This window comes from Scatophagus argus, chromosome 15 (assembly GCF_020382885.2).
Source record: "Scatophagus argus isolate fScaArg1 chromosome 15, fScaArg1.pri, whole genome shotgun sequence".
NCBI lineage: Eukaryota > Metazoa > Chordata > Actinopteri > Scatophagidae > Scatophagus > Scatophagus argus.
Genome location: NC_058507.1, coordinates 12,134,471 through 12,150,233, shown reverse-complemented (window position 1 = coordinate 12,150,233; position 15,763 = coordinate 12,134,471). Strand labels below are relative to the sequence as shown.

General features: G+C 41.9%; 2 protein-coding genes across 6 annotated transcripts in view; both read right to left on the bottom strand.

Moving 5' to 3' along the window:
* LOC124072282 (protein unc-79 homolog) overlaps positions 1–12,348 on the bottom strand; it is a 33,045-nt gene extending 20,697 nt beyond the window's left edge. For 4 of the 5 annotated variants that reach the window (XM_046413560.1, XM_046413564.1, XM_046413562.1 and 1 more), the window contains exons 1-15: positions 12,184–12,348; positions 10,549–10,669; positions 7,017–7,330; positions 6,094–6,264; positions 5,772–5,867; positions 5,584–5,639; positions 5,006–5,135; positions 4,805–4,869; positions 3,709–3,797; positions 3,280–3,320; positions 2,855–2,883; positions 1,469–1,698; positions 1,071–1,242; positions 687–917; positions 248–438 (exon numbers count right to left, since the gene is read on the bottom strand). In XM_046413560.1, coding sequence (XP_046269516.1) covers positions 248–438; positions 687–917; positions 1,071–1,242; positions 1,469–1,698; positions 2,855–2,883; positions 3,280–3,320; positions 3,709–3,797; positions 4,805–4,869; positions 5,006–5,135; positions 5,584–5,639; positions 5,772–5,867; positions 6,094–6,264; positions 7,017–7,330; positions 10,549–10,669; positions 12,184–12,205 — 1,958 coding nt within the window. In that variant the 5' untranslated portion in view covers positions 12,206–12,348. The remainder of the gene's footprint in view (positions 1–247; positions 439–686; positions 918–1,070; positions 1,243–1,468; positions 1,699–2,854; positions 2,884–3,279; positions 3,321–3,708; positions 3,798–4,804; positions 4,870–5,005; positions 5,136–5,583; positions 5,640–5,771; positions 5,868–6,093; positions 6,265–7,016; positions 7,331–10,548; positions 10,670–12,183) is intronic. The other variant, XM_046413561.1, reaches the window with a different exon arrangement.
* A 1,729-nt stretch (positions 12,349–14,077) lies between these two features.
* Positions 14,078–15,238, bottom strand: si:dkey-85n7.8 (COX8 domain-containing protein). The gene is made up of 2 exons (XM_046413125.1): positions 15,040–15,238; positions 14,078–14,324 (listed from the first exon to the last, which is right to left on the bottom strand). The coding sequence occupies exons 1-2, from the start codon at positions 15,220–15,222 to the stop codon at positions 14,217–14,219; spliced, it is 291 nt and encodes a 96-aa protein (XP_046269081.1). The 5' UTR covers positions 15,223–15,238; the 3' UTR covers positions 14,078–14,216.
* Positions 15,239–15,763: the final 525 nt, after the last annotated feature.

The window sequence follows — 15,763 nt, the reverse complement described above, 5'->3', positions numbered from 1 at the left end:
TGGGGTCCACTGAGGGTTAATTGCTTAATACTAACATTCGTAAACGTTCCTTCATGTTCATGAAGGGTGTCATGTCATGGCCATGACAGTGTCATGCCAGTTTTATGTACAACACCAATAATAAAGCGTCACCATTCATATCAGAATGAGGACAGCTACAGTAACTCCTCACCCCTGCTTATGTGCAATAACAAATGTCTCTAACTCTAACCATGATATGCAAACCCTCTGAAGGTGGTTGATGTACCTGAGCACTTCCCGGAATTCTTTGAGCTGGTGGTCGGGCACCTCGGTGCGGATGGCCTCCAACCACTCAGGCATGAAGCACTCCCACAGGGGTTGACTGATGACATTATAAGGTATCAGACACAGGATCCGGTTCAGGCCCTCTTTCAGCTGGGTCACCGTACTGCATGACTTATCCCAGTATCCTCCCACCTGGGGAAAAGTGTGCATGGGGGGCTTAGAAGAAGAGTGCACATGTTGACCTGACTTCTATGATTTTAATAGAACTCAACCCTTAGTGACATGCTGATTTAATATTTTCCATTCAAAGGTTTGGATCATATTAGGTGTGCTTTATGAATAGACTTATAACCTTTTCCCACTCCATCCACATCCAGTATCAGCCCTCATAAAACCTCCATTACTTCTTAACTGCATACTTTATGTTTAGGTAACCTTACCCTAGCAAACTCAACTGGCTTGGGCAGCAGACACATGACCATGACGTCAAATCGCACTTCACACACTGTCTTCAGCCACTTTGTGACAAACTGAGGCTTCAGTTTCTCCACCAGGCTTCCAACCTCATCATCCATCATGTAGGCTGTGGAATGAAACCACTGGAAGACCATGCTGACCAGCCGAGCCAGACTCTCTGTGGGCGTGTTCTCATTGGGTGTGCACAGGCTCACCTGCAGGTGTGAGCAAAGGTCAGACGAGACAACTAATCAGTCATGTGTCTGTGAATTCAGCAAGGTAGTGATAAGAGGCCGTGTACTGTACACATCCTTATCTCAACAAGTCCTTGTTATCGACAGACATGGGAGAAGCCTGTGATTACATACCAAAAACCAGATGCCAAACTGACTGAGGAGCCGCTGGTCATGCTGGTCATCCTCCTTGTTGTCAAACTCAATGTTGTCCAGAGAGTGGTGAGAGGCAGAGAGGCCCATCTGACGACGCCTGTTCAGCTCAAACTCACGCTGTTCTGCATGTATTTCTGCCTCCTTGAGAAGGCTGCACGAATACGGGGAGGATGAGTGGGATGACAGAGCATTTACAGAGGGAGAGAAAGCATAAGAGAAACATATTAGCAGAGAAAGAGCAGGCAGTGAACGGAAACACAGATCTGACACAGCATGTACATTAATAATCTAATTTTATGCAGTACTGCTGTCCATAAACCCATCTAAAAACACACCATTTCAGCCACATGCCCTGTAACTGTGGCTGTGTCATGTACCTTATAACAGCTTCCACAGTGCACACTAGCTCCTCTGCTCCGCACTCTCTGGTGTTGATGGGAGGGGGCGAGGTCTGGTACAGATGGGTCTCCGCCGCAGCCCCCACCTCACTGCTGTGGTGGTTGACATGGCAACGCTTGCAGTAGCGGACCGGCCGGTTGCCATGGCGCCCACAGCAGCCGGCAGAGAAGCAGGTGACCACGGCCCTTCTAACATGAGAGCTACAGTTCTACAAAGCCAAACCATGGGAAAGAAGGAGGAAGAGGAGGAAGAGAAAGTAGGAGTGATCAGTTTATTTTTACTCTGGGTTCTAGGCAACAAAACAAACATGTTACAATCACAGCAAATCAACCAATAATGTTTTATGACAAGCCTCTAGAAATAAACATATTTCCAGTCCTCAAATGCAACTCACTGCTCCGACAATGAATATCACCCTCCCTGATATGCATTTGCTCAAAGATGTTGATCTGTCTACATCTGCAGTAATAGAAAAGTCTTTATGTGCCCCAGCGGTGTCTCAGGTTTCTAAAAATAAAAAGCATGGCAAGAGACAAGAGAGCCATCCTAATCTGATCAGCCTCTAATCTTGTGCCATTAGAGGGATGCAGTGCTCCCTATCAAATTAACATATCTGTCCTCTGATGGTGAGTTCTCTTGTTCACCCATCCAGCTTTCCGTAGCAACAAAAAAAAAAAAACACTATCCTGACATTACTGATGTTGTTGTTGTTGTTGTGCTATCTTGGGTATCAGAGTGTATCTATAGTTATTCTCAGATGAAGAGTAATATCTCAGTTAATGATGACACAGCTGGTGGTGGCAGGTGGGAGTTTAAAGGGCTCTCTGAAATGAAAACTGCTGGACAAACCAGGATGAGACGCCAGCTGTTTCCCCTGACAATACCTGCTCAGAATACCTGAGATCATCTCACACTCTGTTTTCCTGGTGCCTCCCTGGAAACCAGCAGGGAGCACTTGCCCTCAGCAGAGCGTTCAACAACAGCGAACAAACATCACGCCCCAGCAGTTTCATTTGAAATGATTTGGCCTTTACTGAGCTGCTCCAGCAAATGGAGAAAACATTTCTGGTTCATAAATAAATGACCTTGCTATGGATCACAGGTAAAAAAGGCTTTCATGATATAACAGGTGCAATTTGTTTCTGATCTCAGTGAAAAAATGCATCGATTTGTGTTTTGTATGAGACAATTAAGGCCATTATTCATTATTCAGAAAAAGTTGTGAGGTTGATTATTCTTCAAAAAGCTTATTTATTTTGCTAATATTTGGTAATATGTTGCAATGGGATGCATCACAATGAATAGGAGCAAGTGAGAGAATAGGCAGCAACATTAATGTTCGTGTTACAGTACAAATATCTTACCTTCTTTTGACAAATGGCTGATATCTCTGCTGTAAAGAGAAAGTAATAATAATGTTCAACTTGTAGACAACAGAAGTAGCTTTTAAAAATGGTATCATTGGACAATAATGGCTTAATCCCCTGCCTAACCCTCGAAGAACAAGAATCATATATACATTGTTTTTATTATATTATGGGGAAAAACTTTTTTAAGTGTACCCTCAGATGACCTACAATAATAAAGTATGCACATAATCGCTGCCAATACGTATACTTACACTAACCTCTGCATCTTATTATTGCGCTAAAATCTTTCTTTATACTGTAGCAACACTCTCTGGTGTTGATGTGGTTGGAATGGTGTAGTTATCTAACTTATTATATCCACGCATCTTCATCCGTATGGAGCCGGACAGACTGACAACTTTTTTTTTGTGAACCCTCACCTTGGGGCAGGAGTACATCAACAAGCCATTCAGCGTGGTCTCTGAAAAGGTCAAAGAAATGTATAAACAATGCTTGATTTACAGACAACCCACTCCTGAGAGCCCATATACAATCCCACCTAGCACATAACCATCAGTTTCAACTTTCCAACAGAGCAGAAAATGATCGACTCTCAATAGCAAAGAAAGTACAAAACTGCAGAGCCATGCAATTACAACATGCCACACAGTGAAGAAAAGAGAAACAATCGGCTGTGTGCTTTTGTGATGATGATCTCATTATCAGCGCAAGGGAATTACGTAACCATGGCGATGTATTTCCCCTGGGTTAAAGTGAGGAATAATGAGGCAGGCAGGAGGTGATGCATGTTTGAAATGAAGGGGGGGGGGGGGGGGGGATGGAGAAAAAAAGGTGAAACAGATGCATACCCTGCTATCCTCTGGCTGCACTCCTCGCATATATAAAGAGGAGGTGGCTTGTCTCCCAGGGCAACAGAAAGGGTAGGATCTATACACATCTGCAAAGGAAGACAGATAGCAGTTAGAATACGGGTATGGTATTTAAATTGTGAATATACTGCTTAACAAAAATGATACATCCACAAATATTCCTGCCATTATTTATTTTTGCTTGCCAAAGAGTTTTGCATGAAGAAAAAAATACTTAACCCTCCCCTGTTTTGAAGTACTTTCCTCTTGAAAAAATTTCTTACAGTCCCAAAGTCACACTTCATTTTCTGTGGCTCACATTTGTCCATTTGTCCATCTTAGATAGCACTCTCTAAGGGTCATGTATCACAATCATGTGACACCTATACCTCTCTCCCCACGCCTCTGTGTGGATGGCTGCGCACATATGCTGTACTCTGTTCTCTTGCAACCTGTGCCTGGCCCTGTGCTAAACCTCAATGCTCATGGCCTCAATGTTCAGATGGTGCACTGTAATTTACTGTGCTCACTTAATGCCACCCTACCCTCAAGGGCTGCGTGGGGTCATCGCTTCCAATTAAGCCCTCCCACACACCCCCTCCCTGCTCGTGGTAATTGAAATCTGGCCTCTGTCCATGCCTCTGTTCTTTCTCTATTTGTCAGTTTTGTTGAGTAAAGGCAGGCAGAGCTGATAAAGCGGAGCAGAGCAGCAGCAGAGACTGCTGTAAAATAGCACAGAAGTTGATATCATTACTCCATTCCCACAGCTTCCTGGACATACACTGATTTATTTAGCAAGGAGTTCACAAAAGCAAACACGTCAATACGCTTGGTTGAACTCAGCAAGGCAATCTGGGATGCATGGGGCATCATCATCCCCATGCATCGCATATGAAGTTCTCAAGGGAAGGGGTTTCTGAATGCAGACAGCACTGCTAATCTGTCCTCTTACACTAACAAGGCATTGCTAACTAAGATAAGCTTACAGATTATGGATCTTTTTTATGCATCCTATAATCATAAATGTAACAGTGATGTACACTAAACAGTTAAAGCTGAAAGCTTGCTGAGTATATTTTTTTAAGCTTGAAGTCACCTTGACAGCAGGTTTATTGATGGCATTGTGGCACTCGATATGTTGACAGTGGATGGGATTCCACGCTGAACCAGGAAATTGAAAAGAGACAGAAGATTGGCAGAAGGGGAGGAGAAAAGGAGAAAAAATAGGGAATACGTCAGACCGTTAGTCAATTCAAGGACAGATGAAGCAGCAGATGTGACATTTAGAGAGTCTGACCTGTGTACTGCAGCCCCCTGTATTCACTGATGGCTCCTGGTGGCTTCAGGTTGGGCCAGTAATGAAACAGCATCTGTACAGCTGGAGGCTTGACTTGGGACGGGCCATAGGATATGACATAAAGAAGGTCCTATACACAATATAAACATCAACTGTGACTGTAATCTGTAATAGTACAATAATAATCACAAAATTTGTATACAAAAGAATAGAAGGCACAAAGTTGAACATTCGAAAATGTTTTATATGCATTTGGTGTTTCCTAAAACATAGAGGTCTCTATCTTTTTGTTTTTTTATTGAAAGGAACAGGCAGCCATTTCAGGAAAATTTTTTTTTGTTTTTCGAAGACAAAGAAAAAAAATGGATAACTCTCTTATCACTAAATAGGAAGCAAGTACCAGCAGACCATTTGTTTGGCATGAAGATTTAAAAAATTCTGAATGAGAGATTGCACACTGGTACAGAAGCTAGTAGAGCAATGAGCAAGACAGGAACGTGACTTCAGCTCTCCACTTGGAATGAAAATCTTCCAGTGTGCTTTACACAAATTCAGTTAGGTGTTTAGAGGAGAAATACCTTCCATACTTCCTGTTTGTGCTTCATTAAACACTCCAACAATTGACAGTGATATACTAGAAAGATGAAAGAGAGAAGAGAGTCGTTACTACACAACATTACAGTGTTGCTGATATTTGTGTATGTGTATGTGTTATGTGTTATGTGTTATGTTATATGTTTTCATAGCAGCCAGTGTTGTGATTTACCCGGATTTGAGGTGTACTGCATTGCAATCATGAGCATAGAGGAGGCAGACAGATTGACGTAGGCTGGGACTCCCCCCTCCCTCCGAGTGGAGCCCACTACAGAGGAGGAAGGAAGAGAAAGAGAAAGAATGATAATTACTTAAAGGATAATTTTCAAACGCAGTTTAAATTGGCAGTATAGATAGCAGCATCAGACTGTGTAATTCGGAGTGTTTTTGGGTGGATGTTCATGCTTAATAACTTGGTAAGACTTAATAGCATAAACATCTTGTTTAATTTCATAAATAACCAATTATGTTGTCTTGTGATAGGTCATACTCACGTATAGCCATGGGGAGGAAAGACGTGCTCAGGTACTCAATAATGTCTTTGTGGAGGAAAGGGGGAAATGTGGCTAAAGTGGAGATCATGGTATAGGGCAAAGTGCTGAGAATATCATCACTGAGGAAGGGCAGGAGGCAAGTTGTTGTATAAAATATGGACTGTCCCAGATCTGATGAGAAAGAGAAGAGGCAAAAAAAAAAAAGACAAAGAGAGATACACAGACACTCATTCAATTAACAGTACATACAGTATTCAACATACTGTATGCAACCACAGGAGTTACATGATATTTCAGCCATTTAACAGTATAAAAGTGAAAACAAGGAGAATACTTGGGATATGAGCTTTAGCTGAGGGCAGTGAGCTTTCTTCAAAAGCCACTGAAGTAAAGATTTCCCTCAGGAAAAGTAGAGCATTCTAGTCAGGGAGATGAGTTTTCATGCTTTTGAGCTTTTTTTAACAGTGGTAAAATATTCATGAAAAACAAGAGCACTGACTGTGATGCAGCCTTGAGCCCGTGAAAAACAGTGTGGAAGTAAGTCATTCTCAGATGTATTCTAAACGTATCTAAAAATTAAAAATAAAACATTACATTTTGCCTGTGCGTGTTTTTCATTTAACTCGCATATTTGCACATGACAACATCAGTAAAACATTTCTCCCACTTTACGTAACAAACATGCAGTCAAGTATGATACACAGAAGAAAAGGCCTATGTCTGGTGTATCCAATGGCTTATGAACGATTAAGTTGACAGGATCCAGCGTGCTCCCAATCACCCCATGCATCCCTCAAGATCCTCAGCGGGACTTCTCTCCTCCCGTTACAAAAAAGGCCAAAAAAGCAGCAGTGGCTTCATGCAGAGGCCAGACGGCTCGGAGATGATGATGACAAACAGTGGTGCACTGGGCCTTGACTCACCATGCTGACCGTGCTGCAGCAGGGGCACCAGGTCAAGCAGGGTCACGAGGGTCACATAGAGGCCCTGATAGTCCAGAGAGGGGTACTCTGAGAGCTGAGCGTCCCGACTCTGCTGCCCCTGCCCCCCGCGGTCTGACGGGGCATCGCGCAGAACGCTGTAAAGGAGGGAGCGAGTAACTGTAGGGTTGATGGAACTGACTTGTGGTCTTAGAGATGGGGTGAGTGGGAATGGCACAGGAAAAAGACACATGGTCATGGGCACGGCCAAATTGGAAGCTTCCTGGTTCTCCTTCCTGCCTGTGCGGGACAGAATGCTGCTCCGGGGCGGGAGGGGAAGGGGAGGGAGGGTAGGGGAAGGGAACAAGGGAAAAAAAGAGACAACAAAGACACAAAAAAACAGCACATTACATTGAAATGGCACTACAGAGACAGCGTAAATAGAAAAAAACAAACCCAGATAAACCCCACATAGGATGCAGTGTCTCACTATTTGACTGTATCACTGAAGGCACGGGCAATTTTTCCCTGCTTTGTCTGCTCAGAGTGACTTTAATTCGAATCATCTTGTTTTGTCTGTCTTTGCACTTGGAAAACAAAACAAAAAAAACATGAGCACAAACTGCAATGATCACTGCATCTCATGCGTATCTGGTGACAAGGAGCAAAAATATAAAAAATGGCATGTTTTCAGTGGCAACCCCATACTTCTCCAAAAAGGCACAGTGCAAACGACTGTCCCTCGATGGCTGCCATCTTCCAATCAGCAAGGTCAGAGGCTACCATGCGAAAAGGCCAATGAGCCGTTGAATTTTAAAAAAGAAAAAAGAAATTTCCTTGTCTTTAGTGGGGCTGTCAAGGATGGGAGTGACACCAAATTGGTTCGGGAAAATACAGAGGTGACACTTTTGAAACATGCTTCAGCCAGTAATAAACATGTGTGTGAGATTAGATCAAATGTTCCTAGGTCACAGCACATGTTTATTGCACCAGAGAAATAATGTCCGTATGCATACGTTATGATACTGTATCAGTATCATCAGGAGAAATAATGAGATCCAACAGGCATATGGATTCAGGTTTCTAAAATAAATGTAACAACTAATCTACGGTAGAGGAGAAACTATAATGACAAAGGAATAGGTTGTATCAGGGGGGAGATGACTGGTAGCATTATGTTTGTGAGCTAATGCAGGATGGACAATTGTGTTTGCTGTCCCCTGGGGAAGGTGGTGGACATATTCAATTTTAAGGGAGGAAAAACAAAAGGAAAAAACTAGTTGGGTTGAGTGTGGAGCATCTAGGGTAGGGGAGGGGGGAAGGGGGGCCAGAGAGCATTGCTCTTTTTTTTTTTTTTTTAACTGCACATTATCAAAGAGCTAAGCTGTTCTATCAGGCAAATGATTGGGATTGATCACGAGAGCCCAGACTATAAATGTTGTTTTTTTCTTATTTAATTTAATTTATGTCAAAAAGGTCACTCAAAAAGTAGAATTACAGCATTCTCGGCAAGTGAGAAAGGGGATTTGATTAAGATTTTCTTTTAACATAACATTAGATACATATTGTCGAGGCTACAGCTTAACAGTTTGTACTGTCAACAGCAGAATGTGAACATTTTCTGACTGATCCCCTCAAAGTTATACTCTGCAAGATTTTAGTCATTGTAGATTCATTTGTTAAAAGCTGCACAGCTTCAACTCAAACAGGACTAACTCACAACAACAGACTGTATCTCAGAGTATGACTTTTTCACTGCCCATTCCTCATATAGAAAACATCATTATTTTGAACAATGACAATAGACATAAACAGACACACTCACACACATACATTGAACATTACACACGCAAAGACACACAAACACATATGTGCACACATACATACAGACATACATACATACAAACAACACAAAAAAACTACAAACATATACGACACATAAAACACATGTAGAAATGCACTGATACAGACACATGACATACATCGACTGTCAAACCCTGTGCTGTCAGTGCAAAATCATTGACTAGCAGTTAAAAGCACAATCACACTTCCTAAATTAGCAAATGTTCTGGTGTGTGAGGGAGAAACAAAACTGAGCCACATCTAACATAATGATGAAACAACACTAAATGTGATTTCTGCTCCTGACTGTTATTCTTATAAGTGTTACAGTTTGGTGGCTTACTGATGCAGAGAGCTCAGTTCGACTCGCAGACATACGACACAGCTATGCCTCATCTTTAAGAAGGCATATATTTAAATGTTAGAGAATGGGGAAAAATGGTTCTTTAGTTTCTGCTCTGCATCTGACCTGTGCTATTTCAGTGTTTCGTTCCAGTAGCATGACACACGTCTGCTTCGCTTTTCAAGGCTCACAACTCCCACTTTCTTCCTCTTTCATTTTCTCTCTTTCTTCACCACGGGCTTCAGAAAGCACACGTGTATGGATAATCCTGGAGTCCCAGCTGAGGAAACCAGACCCTTCTAATGGCAGGGGGGGGTTGGAGGGGGATTATTTGCTTAGCATATATGAGGCTTCTTCAGGGGAAAATATCTAACAACTGTTAAAAATGGCATGAAAACGACACCAGCCCTCAAAGACAAAATTGTCACTTGGGTTTACACACTTTGATTCCCACAGTTACAGCCCCTGTCATACTCCCGACGTGCCAAAAATATATGAGAAGCCATGTTTTAAACACTGGTGGTGCTGGACAGCCCTTCAGCAACGACAGTGTATCCAGGATACTCTGTGAGTGACACTCAGCAGAGGAATAATCCTTATGGGGCTGAGGCATAAAGTGTCGAATTGAGGCCGGCTGCCAATCTCGAATAGATTGCACTCTAAGCTGATAATAATGATAAAAGTGGGGCATTGAAGTTCTGCCTCCAGTAATCACACACATTTTGTAAATTAGCTGATAAGTTAGGACAGCATTTCTATCCTCTGTGAAGACTGAACAAAGCCAGATGACATCCAATCGCTACAGCATATTTTGAAATAGAAAAAAGGGAGAAGACACATCGTGAAATAAGATGTGTCCAAAATGGCTGCCTACTTGACCTGTGTTGGAGGAGGAAATAACATGCTGTTCCTTCCTCAGGCTTTCACTGCACCCAGGGGAGCAGACTGACCCTGCAACTGCAGAGCTGGAGGAGCTGCCCTCTCTGCCGGCCTCTCTGGGAAGGACACGACGGGCCGCCCCAGGGAAGCGCTCATCTAGCAGCTGGTCACTGAATCAATAAACATCGCTAAGCCATCTATCCTTACTTCAACACAACATCAAACCTCCATAGGAACTTTTCCAATGGTATCTATCTTCTTTTTTATCTTTCAAAGCAGGGCAGATGGACTCGACCACTTTCCCAACTTCCTTCTGACACACTAAATTCATATTAGCCCTTTAATGTTGCTGCTGTCATCACTTTCAGAGTCAGAATAAGCTACTGTAAGTTATCTGATCATGAAAGAGGCGAATATCAAACATTCTAGAGTCTGTTACTTCACCTGTTGGCTCCAGAGCAGGGTACTTACCTGAGCAGGGTTTGGGAAAAGTATTTCAGTGTGTTTGCAATGTCTGTTCCGGAGGGCACAGGGTAAATATTGTGTTGCACACGGTTGTGATACTCTTGCAAGTATCGTATCTTAGAGGCAACTAGACAAAATAAAGAGCAGAGTAACAAACAGAATCAACACTACTGAGACTATCATAGTGGGTAAAAAAAAAAAAAATTAATAAAAAAATTCATTTGAGTTCAAAGACATGCATGAAGCTGTGTTTCTGCTGTTGTTCCTCGGTTCATGTAAGACACCATGTAACATGTAACATGGACGCTCCAATTAATTCAAGTCAAACAAAGAGTCCCTGCTCTCATGGCTCTCTGGCCTTAACCAGGTGACCTTTTTGGTATAGCAGTGGGGTTACAGGAAGCCCTAGAGGAGGCAGTGAACTATTGCTTACAGAAACAAGCTTGTGAACAAAAGGTTGTCGGTTCAAGTCCCAAGACAAGCTGGGAAAATGCGGTGAGGGGGTGACTACGAGAGAGGGCTTACTCATCCGTTAACAGATGATACTGAGGGACATTTCAGCAACGACCCCTGTTTGCTGCTTACTGTATTGAACCAGAAGGTCTGGATGTTATCGGCTATTTTTGTCTGGTTGAGTGTGGATTAAAATAAGTTGGAGTGGGTGATCACTGACCCATTTTCTGTGACTTTGGGCAGTAATGTTTAGCTCCCTCCCTGACCTGTAAATGACAAACCCCAAAATAAAAATAACAGCTGCAGGCTTTGTTCGGTCAAAGCCTGTGCTGCTACACACGCTGTATCACACACACATCATCGAAAAATTCGGCTTTTGTATAGTTTTTAAACATTTTGATGCCCAAAAACCTTCAAAATATACACAGGTTGCCTGAAATTAGAAGTGTAACGAGCTTGGTTGATCTTTTTCCTGATTATTCAGAAATTCATTCATGTACTGATCACTAAAAAAAAAATCTCACCAACACACAACTTTCAGCCAATTGAGATGGAAGCCCCAAACACCAAGTTGGACCCCAGAGGTTACGTCTATCATATAGTTTGATCGAGCAATATGAGACTAGAAGTGTGCAGAGCTCAATCAGAGACACAGGGAATCAGAGCACAGAGGCGGCTTTCCACTTGTTCAAAAAAAAAAACAATCGGAGGAAAGAGGAGCACGGCGTGATCGATCCGCATTACTGATCAATCTAATGCCACCATATTGTTCGGAGAAGAAATCTGTCAGGTCGACCTTGAATCCGGCAGCACACCTCGCTTTTCGCACGCACCTCAGTCAGCCACGTCAATCAAATAAATAATTAAATAAATACATTAAAAAACGACCTAGCCGCGACATAGTCCCTTAACATGCCGAGAAACGGACAATTGCACACAGATATAAATACAGTGGCTTCCTGTCTGCTCTGAGCCCTCCGGCCATCCTCTGCAGTGAGAGGACGTGTTGCAACCTGCCATGGCAACCGCGGTTTCATCACCAAGGACAGCTCCCCCCATACGCTTTCTTGGTTAAAACAAAAATCACATTCCCAGTTTTCAAACCACCCCATGACAAGACAGGAGGTGGGGGGGGGGGGACCCCACACACACTCACACACACACACACACACTCACAGGCGTACTTACACTGCTCTGCCTTCGTAGACATTTCGCAGACACTTGGTGAAACATAAAACCCAGACTGTCAGTTGTTTTAGCGGTGTTTTTTTCCCCCTCCCCGGCGTTGTGTTTCTCTCAGTCGTGAAAAAAGTGAATACAGCCCCCCCCCTCCTTGCAGCCCAGGCACGGCTTGATTGTACCACTCTGCTCGATGGATTTATACGCTGTGGCTCTTTAGCTGTGATGCGGTCGCTTTCGTGAGCTTTTAGTGGAATTGGAAAAAAAAGGACTCATTTTGTAAGTCGCTTTTTTAATTTTAAGAATTTGATTTGAGGTTTTTTTTTGTTGTTGTTTTTTTCGTGGTGGAGAGGAACGTTGATTTACATCTGCCACCACATTACCTTTCCAAATGGACTGATCCGGCTTTGACAAATTGTCATTCAAGAATTCCAACAATCCTTATCAATCCACTTTAAAGTGATTGTAGGAGGGAAATACTGAGGACCACGATGTATTTATCCATATAGTCCTGCGTATTTGTATATCTATGTTGCATATAAAAGGCTAAACGTGCAACAGATGGTTGCCACACTGTTACACTCATAATCATGACGTGTCCTGGAGAAAAAATATATCCTAATATATGATTTTTTTTGTTTGTTTTCATGTTTGGGAAATATTGATTTTTTTTCTTTGCTATTGAAAACGTTTTCTTTTTTTTATCAAACAGCAATGTGCAAACAGCAAACTTATAACTGAAGGCCTTAAAGAGTCAGCTACCATTAGGTCAATATAAATAAATATATAAATATGTATTTACTTAGCAGTGGTGCAAGAAATATTCAAATCCTTTACCTCCCCTTCAAAGCCTTACTTAAGTAAAAGTTTCTAAGTATTAACAACAAAATGTATTTAAAAAATGAGTAAAGATGAGATGATCCGTTAATGATCCCCAAAGGGGAAATTCGTGAGTAACATATAAGATGTCCCCTGTCACTGTTGTATTATATATGATGCTTTGGTTTAATATTACTGCTGCATTAATGTGTGTGTTGCATTTTATTGCTGTAGATGTTGAGCTGCTTTAATTAATTTACATACTGTTGGATGCTTTGATCTACAGGACCGCATCATATGCTGTAAGAGCATCATATGTGTGTAGCATTATTGTCATGTGAGAACCACATATCTTTAAAAAGTAGGTTTTTCACAAGATCAGAAAACAGCAGCCAATCAAGGGTTATTTTTAATGGTTTATGATAACAAGCAAGTGAATTTTCTCATCGAAAATCAACACACTGGGAGATGCGTGGTTGTCACTGGACAGGAAGGGTATGAATAATTGTAATCTGAAGTAACTACCGGCTAAAACTGTCAGACACATATAGTGAGATAAAAAGTACAATATTGTCCTCTGAGATGAACTGGAGTACAAGTATATCATAAAATGAAAATGCTATACTAATATTACAAGTAAAGTATGAGGCCCTCAAAATTGCACTCAATAAATGTTAGTCATGTAATAATGCTTCTTGGTTACATTCTCGGTATTCTTTAAGCATGTGATAAATGCAGGCTTTTTAAGTGTGCTGTGCATCCTTTTCAGTACAGTAAAATGCAACTGAAACAGACTTCAGAGTCTGAAGCTCTGACAGGATGACAGACCCCTGGCATTTTTCTTTGTGCCAAGAACTGTTGGAGCGTCTCCATCTCATCTCCAGCTGACTGGGAGCAACATCATGTCACTTGCAGTCAGCACCAGGAATAACCCCGGTGCTCATACCATCATCTATGCTATTCCTCATAAGTATGTTGTGGCAAAAATTCAGCATTTTCCAAATGTTACAGTAAACAGATCAGTCCGCAAATTTGCCTGTTTTTCATAATTTACTTATCATAGAATGAAACACAGCACAACATATCTAATAACAAAGTCTTTATACTGGGAAACAATTAAAGCATCAAGTGTTACTTCACTTCATGACATTTTACACACTGGAAAGATCTACATGCAATGACTGTGCATAGGTGGCTTCCTGAATGAAGAGTTCTTGCAGAAGTCATGGTGGTGGAGGTGCTCTCTGCCGGTACTCTGGGATGTGATGCATGATCCATCCAGCCGGGCCCAAGAGAGTCACAGCAAACACACAAATGGCAAAGACAGATTGCTGTAAGGAAATCCACAGGAAGATAAATACAAATGCCCAATTAATAGAAATTGTGCACAGCAGCATGAGGGATTTAGAGCACGTGTTAAGGTGCCAGTATCATAATTCCAGAACCTCTCCTGTCATCATCTACAGTTGGATGGAGAGGCTTGAACACCTGAGTCCTCAACAGAGGAGTCCTGAATTCAGTGACTCATCCAGTGATATAACAGCAGCCCCCATTTATATCAATCTACTATGATATTCCCTGTGTCCCTGTGCACTTTGGTATTCCTAACTTGAGCCAGGCTTTGCAAAAGCCCCTGTGCATGTCCCAGAGGACAGATCAACAGATTTATAGTGGCATAAACACAGGCTGCTATGTTGCAGTTCCATCATGGGATCCCTTTACAGAAGCCAGAGCTTCACACTGACTTATGGATAAGAAATGAATAAAACATCTCCTCCACTCAGCAGGCTGGGGTGCACAGTTCGCCTGAATTCCCCACATTAGGGGCAATACAGTGAAGTATCACAGATACCGACTTCCCAAGACTAAGTTTGTTGCACTGTTTGTGCATGGTCTTTACAACTAGTCCAATTGTAGTTTAGCAAAAAGTTCACACATGCAAAAACAGAGTCCCTGCTGTTGTAGTACATTTTGATACAATTAAACAACCTGGGATGTCTGTCCACCTAACTTCTACAACTACTAAAAACAGATATTCAATCTTACCACTGGCCCAATCCTTTCTTTTGGTGGCTTGCTGTAGATGGTTGACTTGTGATATTGCTGCATGGTGTTCATCAACCTGGACTTGGTCATTACGGGTATCCGAAGGACAGAGAACATCTTTCTGCTCACGCAGTCACTCTGCTCTACCGTACTGAAATGTTTTTTGTGGAAATATCTCCTCATATCCTGTGAGATACTAACAGAAAGTCACTACTTTCATCTAATTCCCATCACTGTTCCTGGGAGGAGTTAGCTCCATGGGCCAAAGACGCTCATGTAAACATGCAGACCAAGTTCTCATCAGGATAAGAAATCTGGCCTCCTGAGAGTGCAGATTAAAATTAACTGAAAAGGGAAAAAAAAATATTGTCATTCAAGTGATTCTACATTATTCTAAACTCTTTTTCACAATTATAGTTTAAACTGGAGTAATACTTAAACTAAAACTAAAGTAGATCAGGTACTGAACATGTGCTTGCCAAAACTAGAGTATACAAGGCGTGAAATGAATTACTAGACATACCCGCAGAGCTGTGAGTGAAAAGATTAAGCATGAAAACAACTGGAGTGTTTTGGGTTTAAGAAAAATTATGCCATGCATTCTAGATAGAAATAAATTTTGTATGTAGTTAGCACCAAACCTGAACACTAATGGAAAAACTTTCAAAGAAAAAGTTTGGGTTCTTTATCGTCATTTATCTTCAAAAACACACAACATAAACTC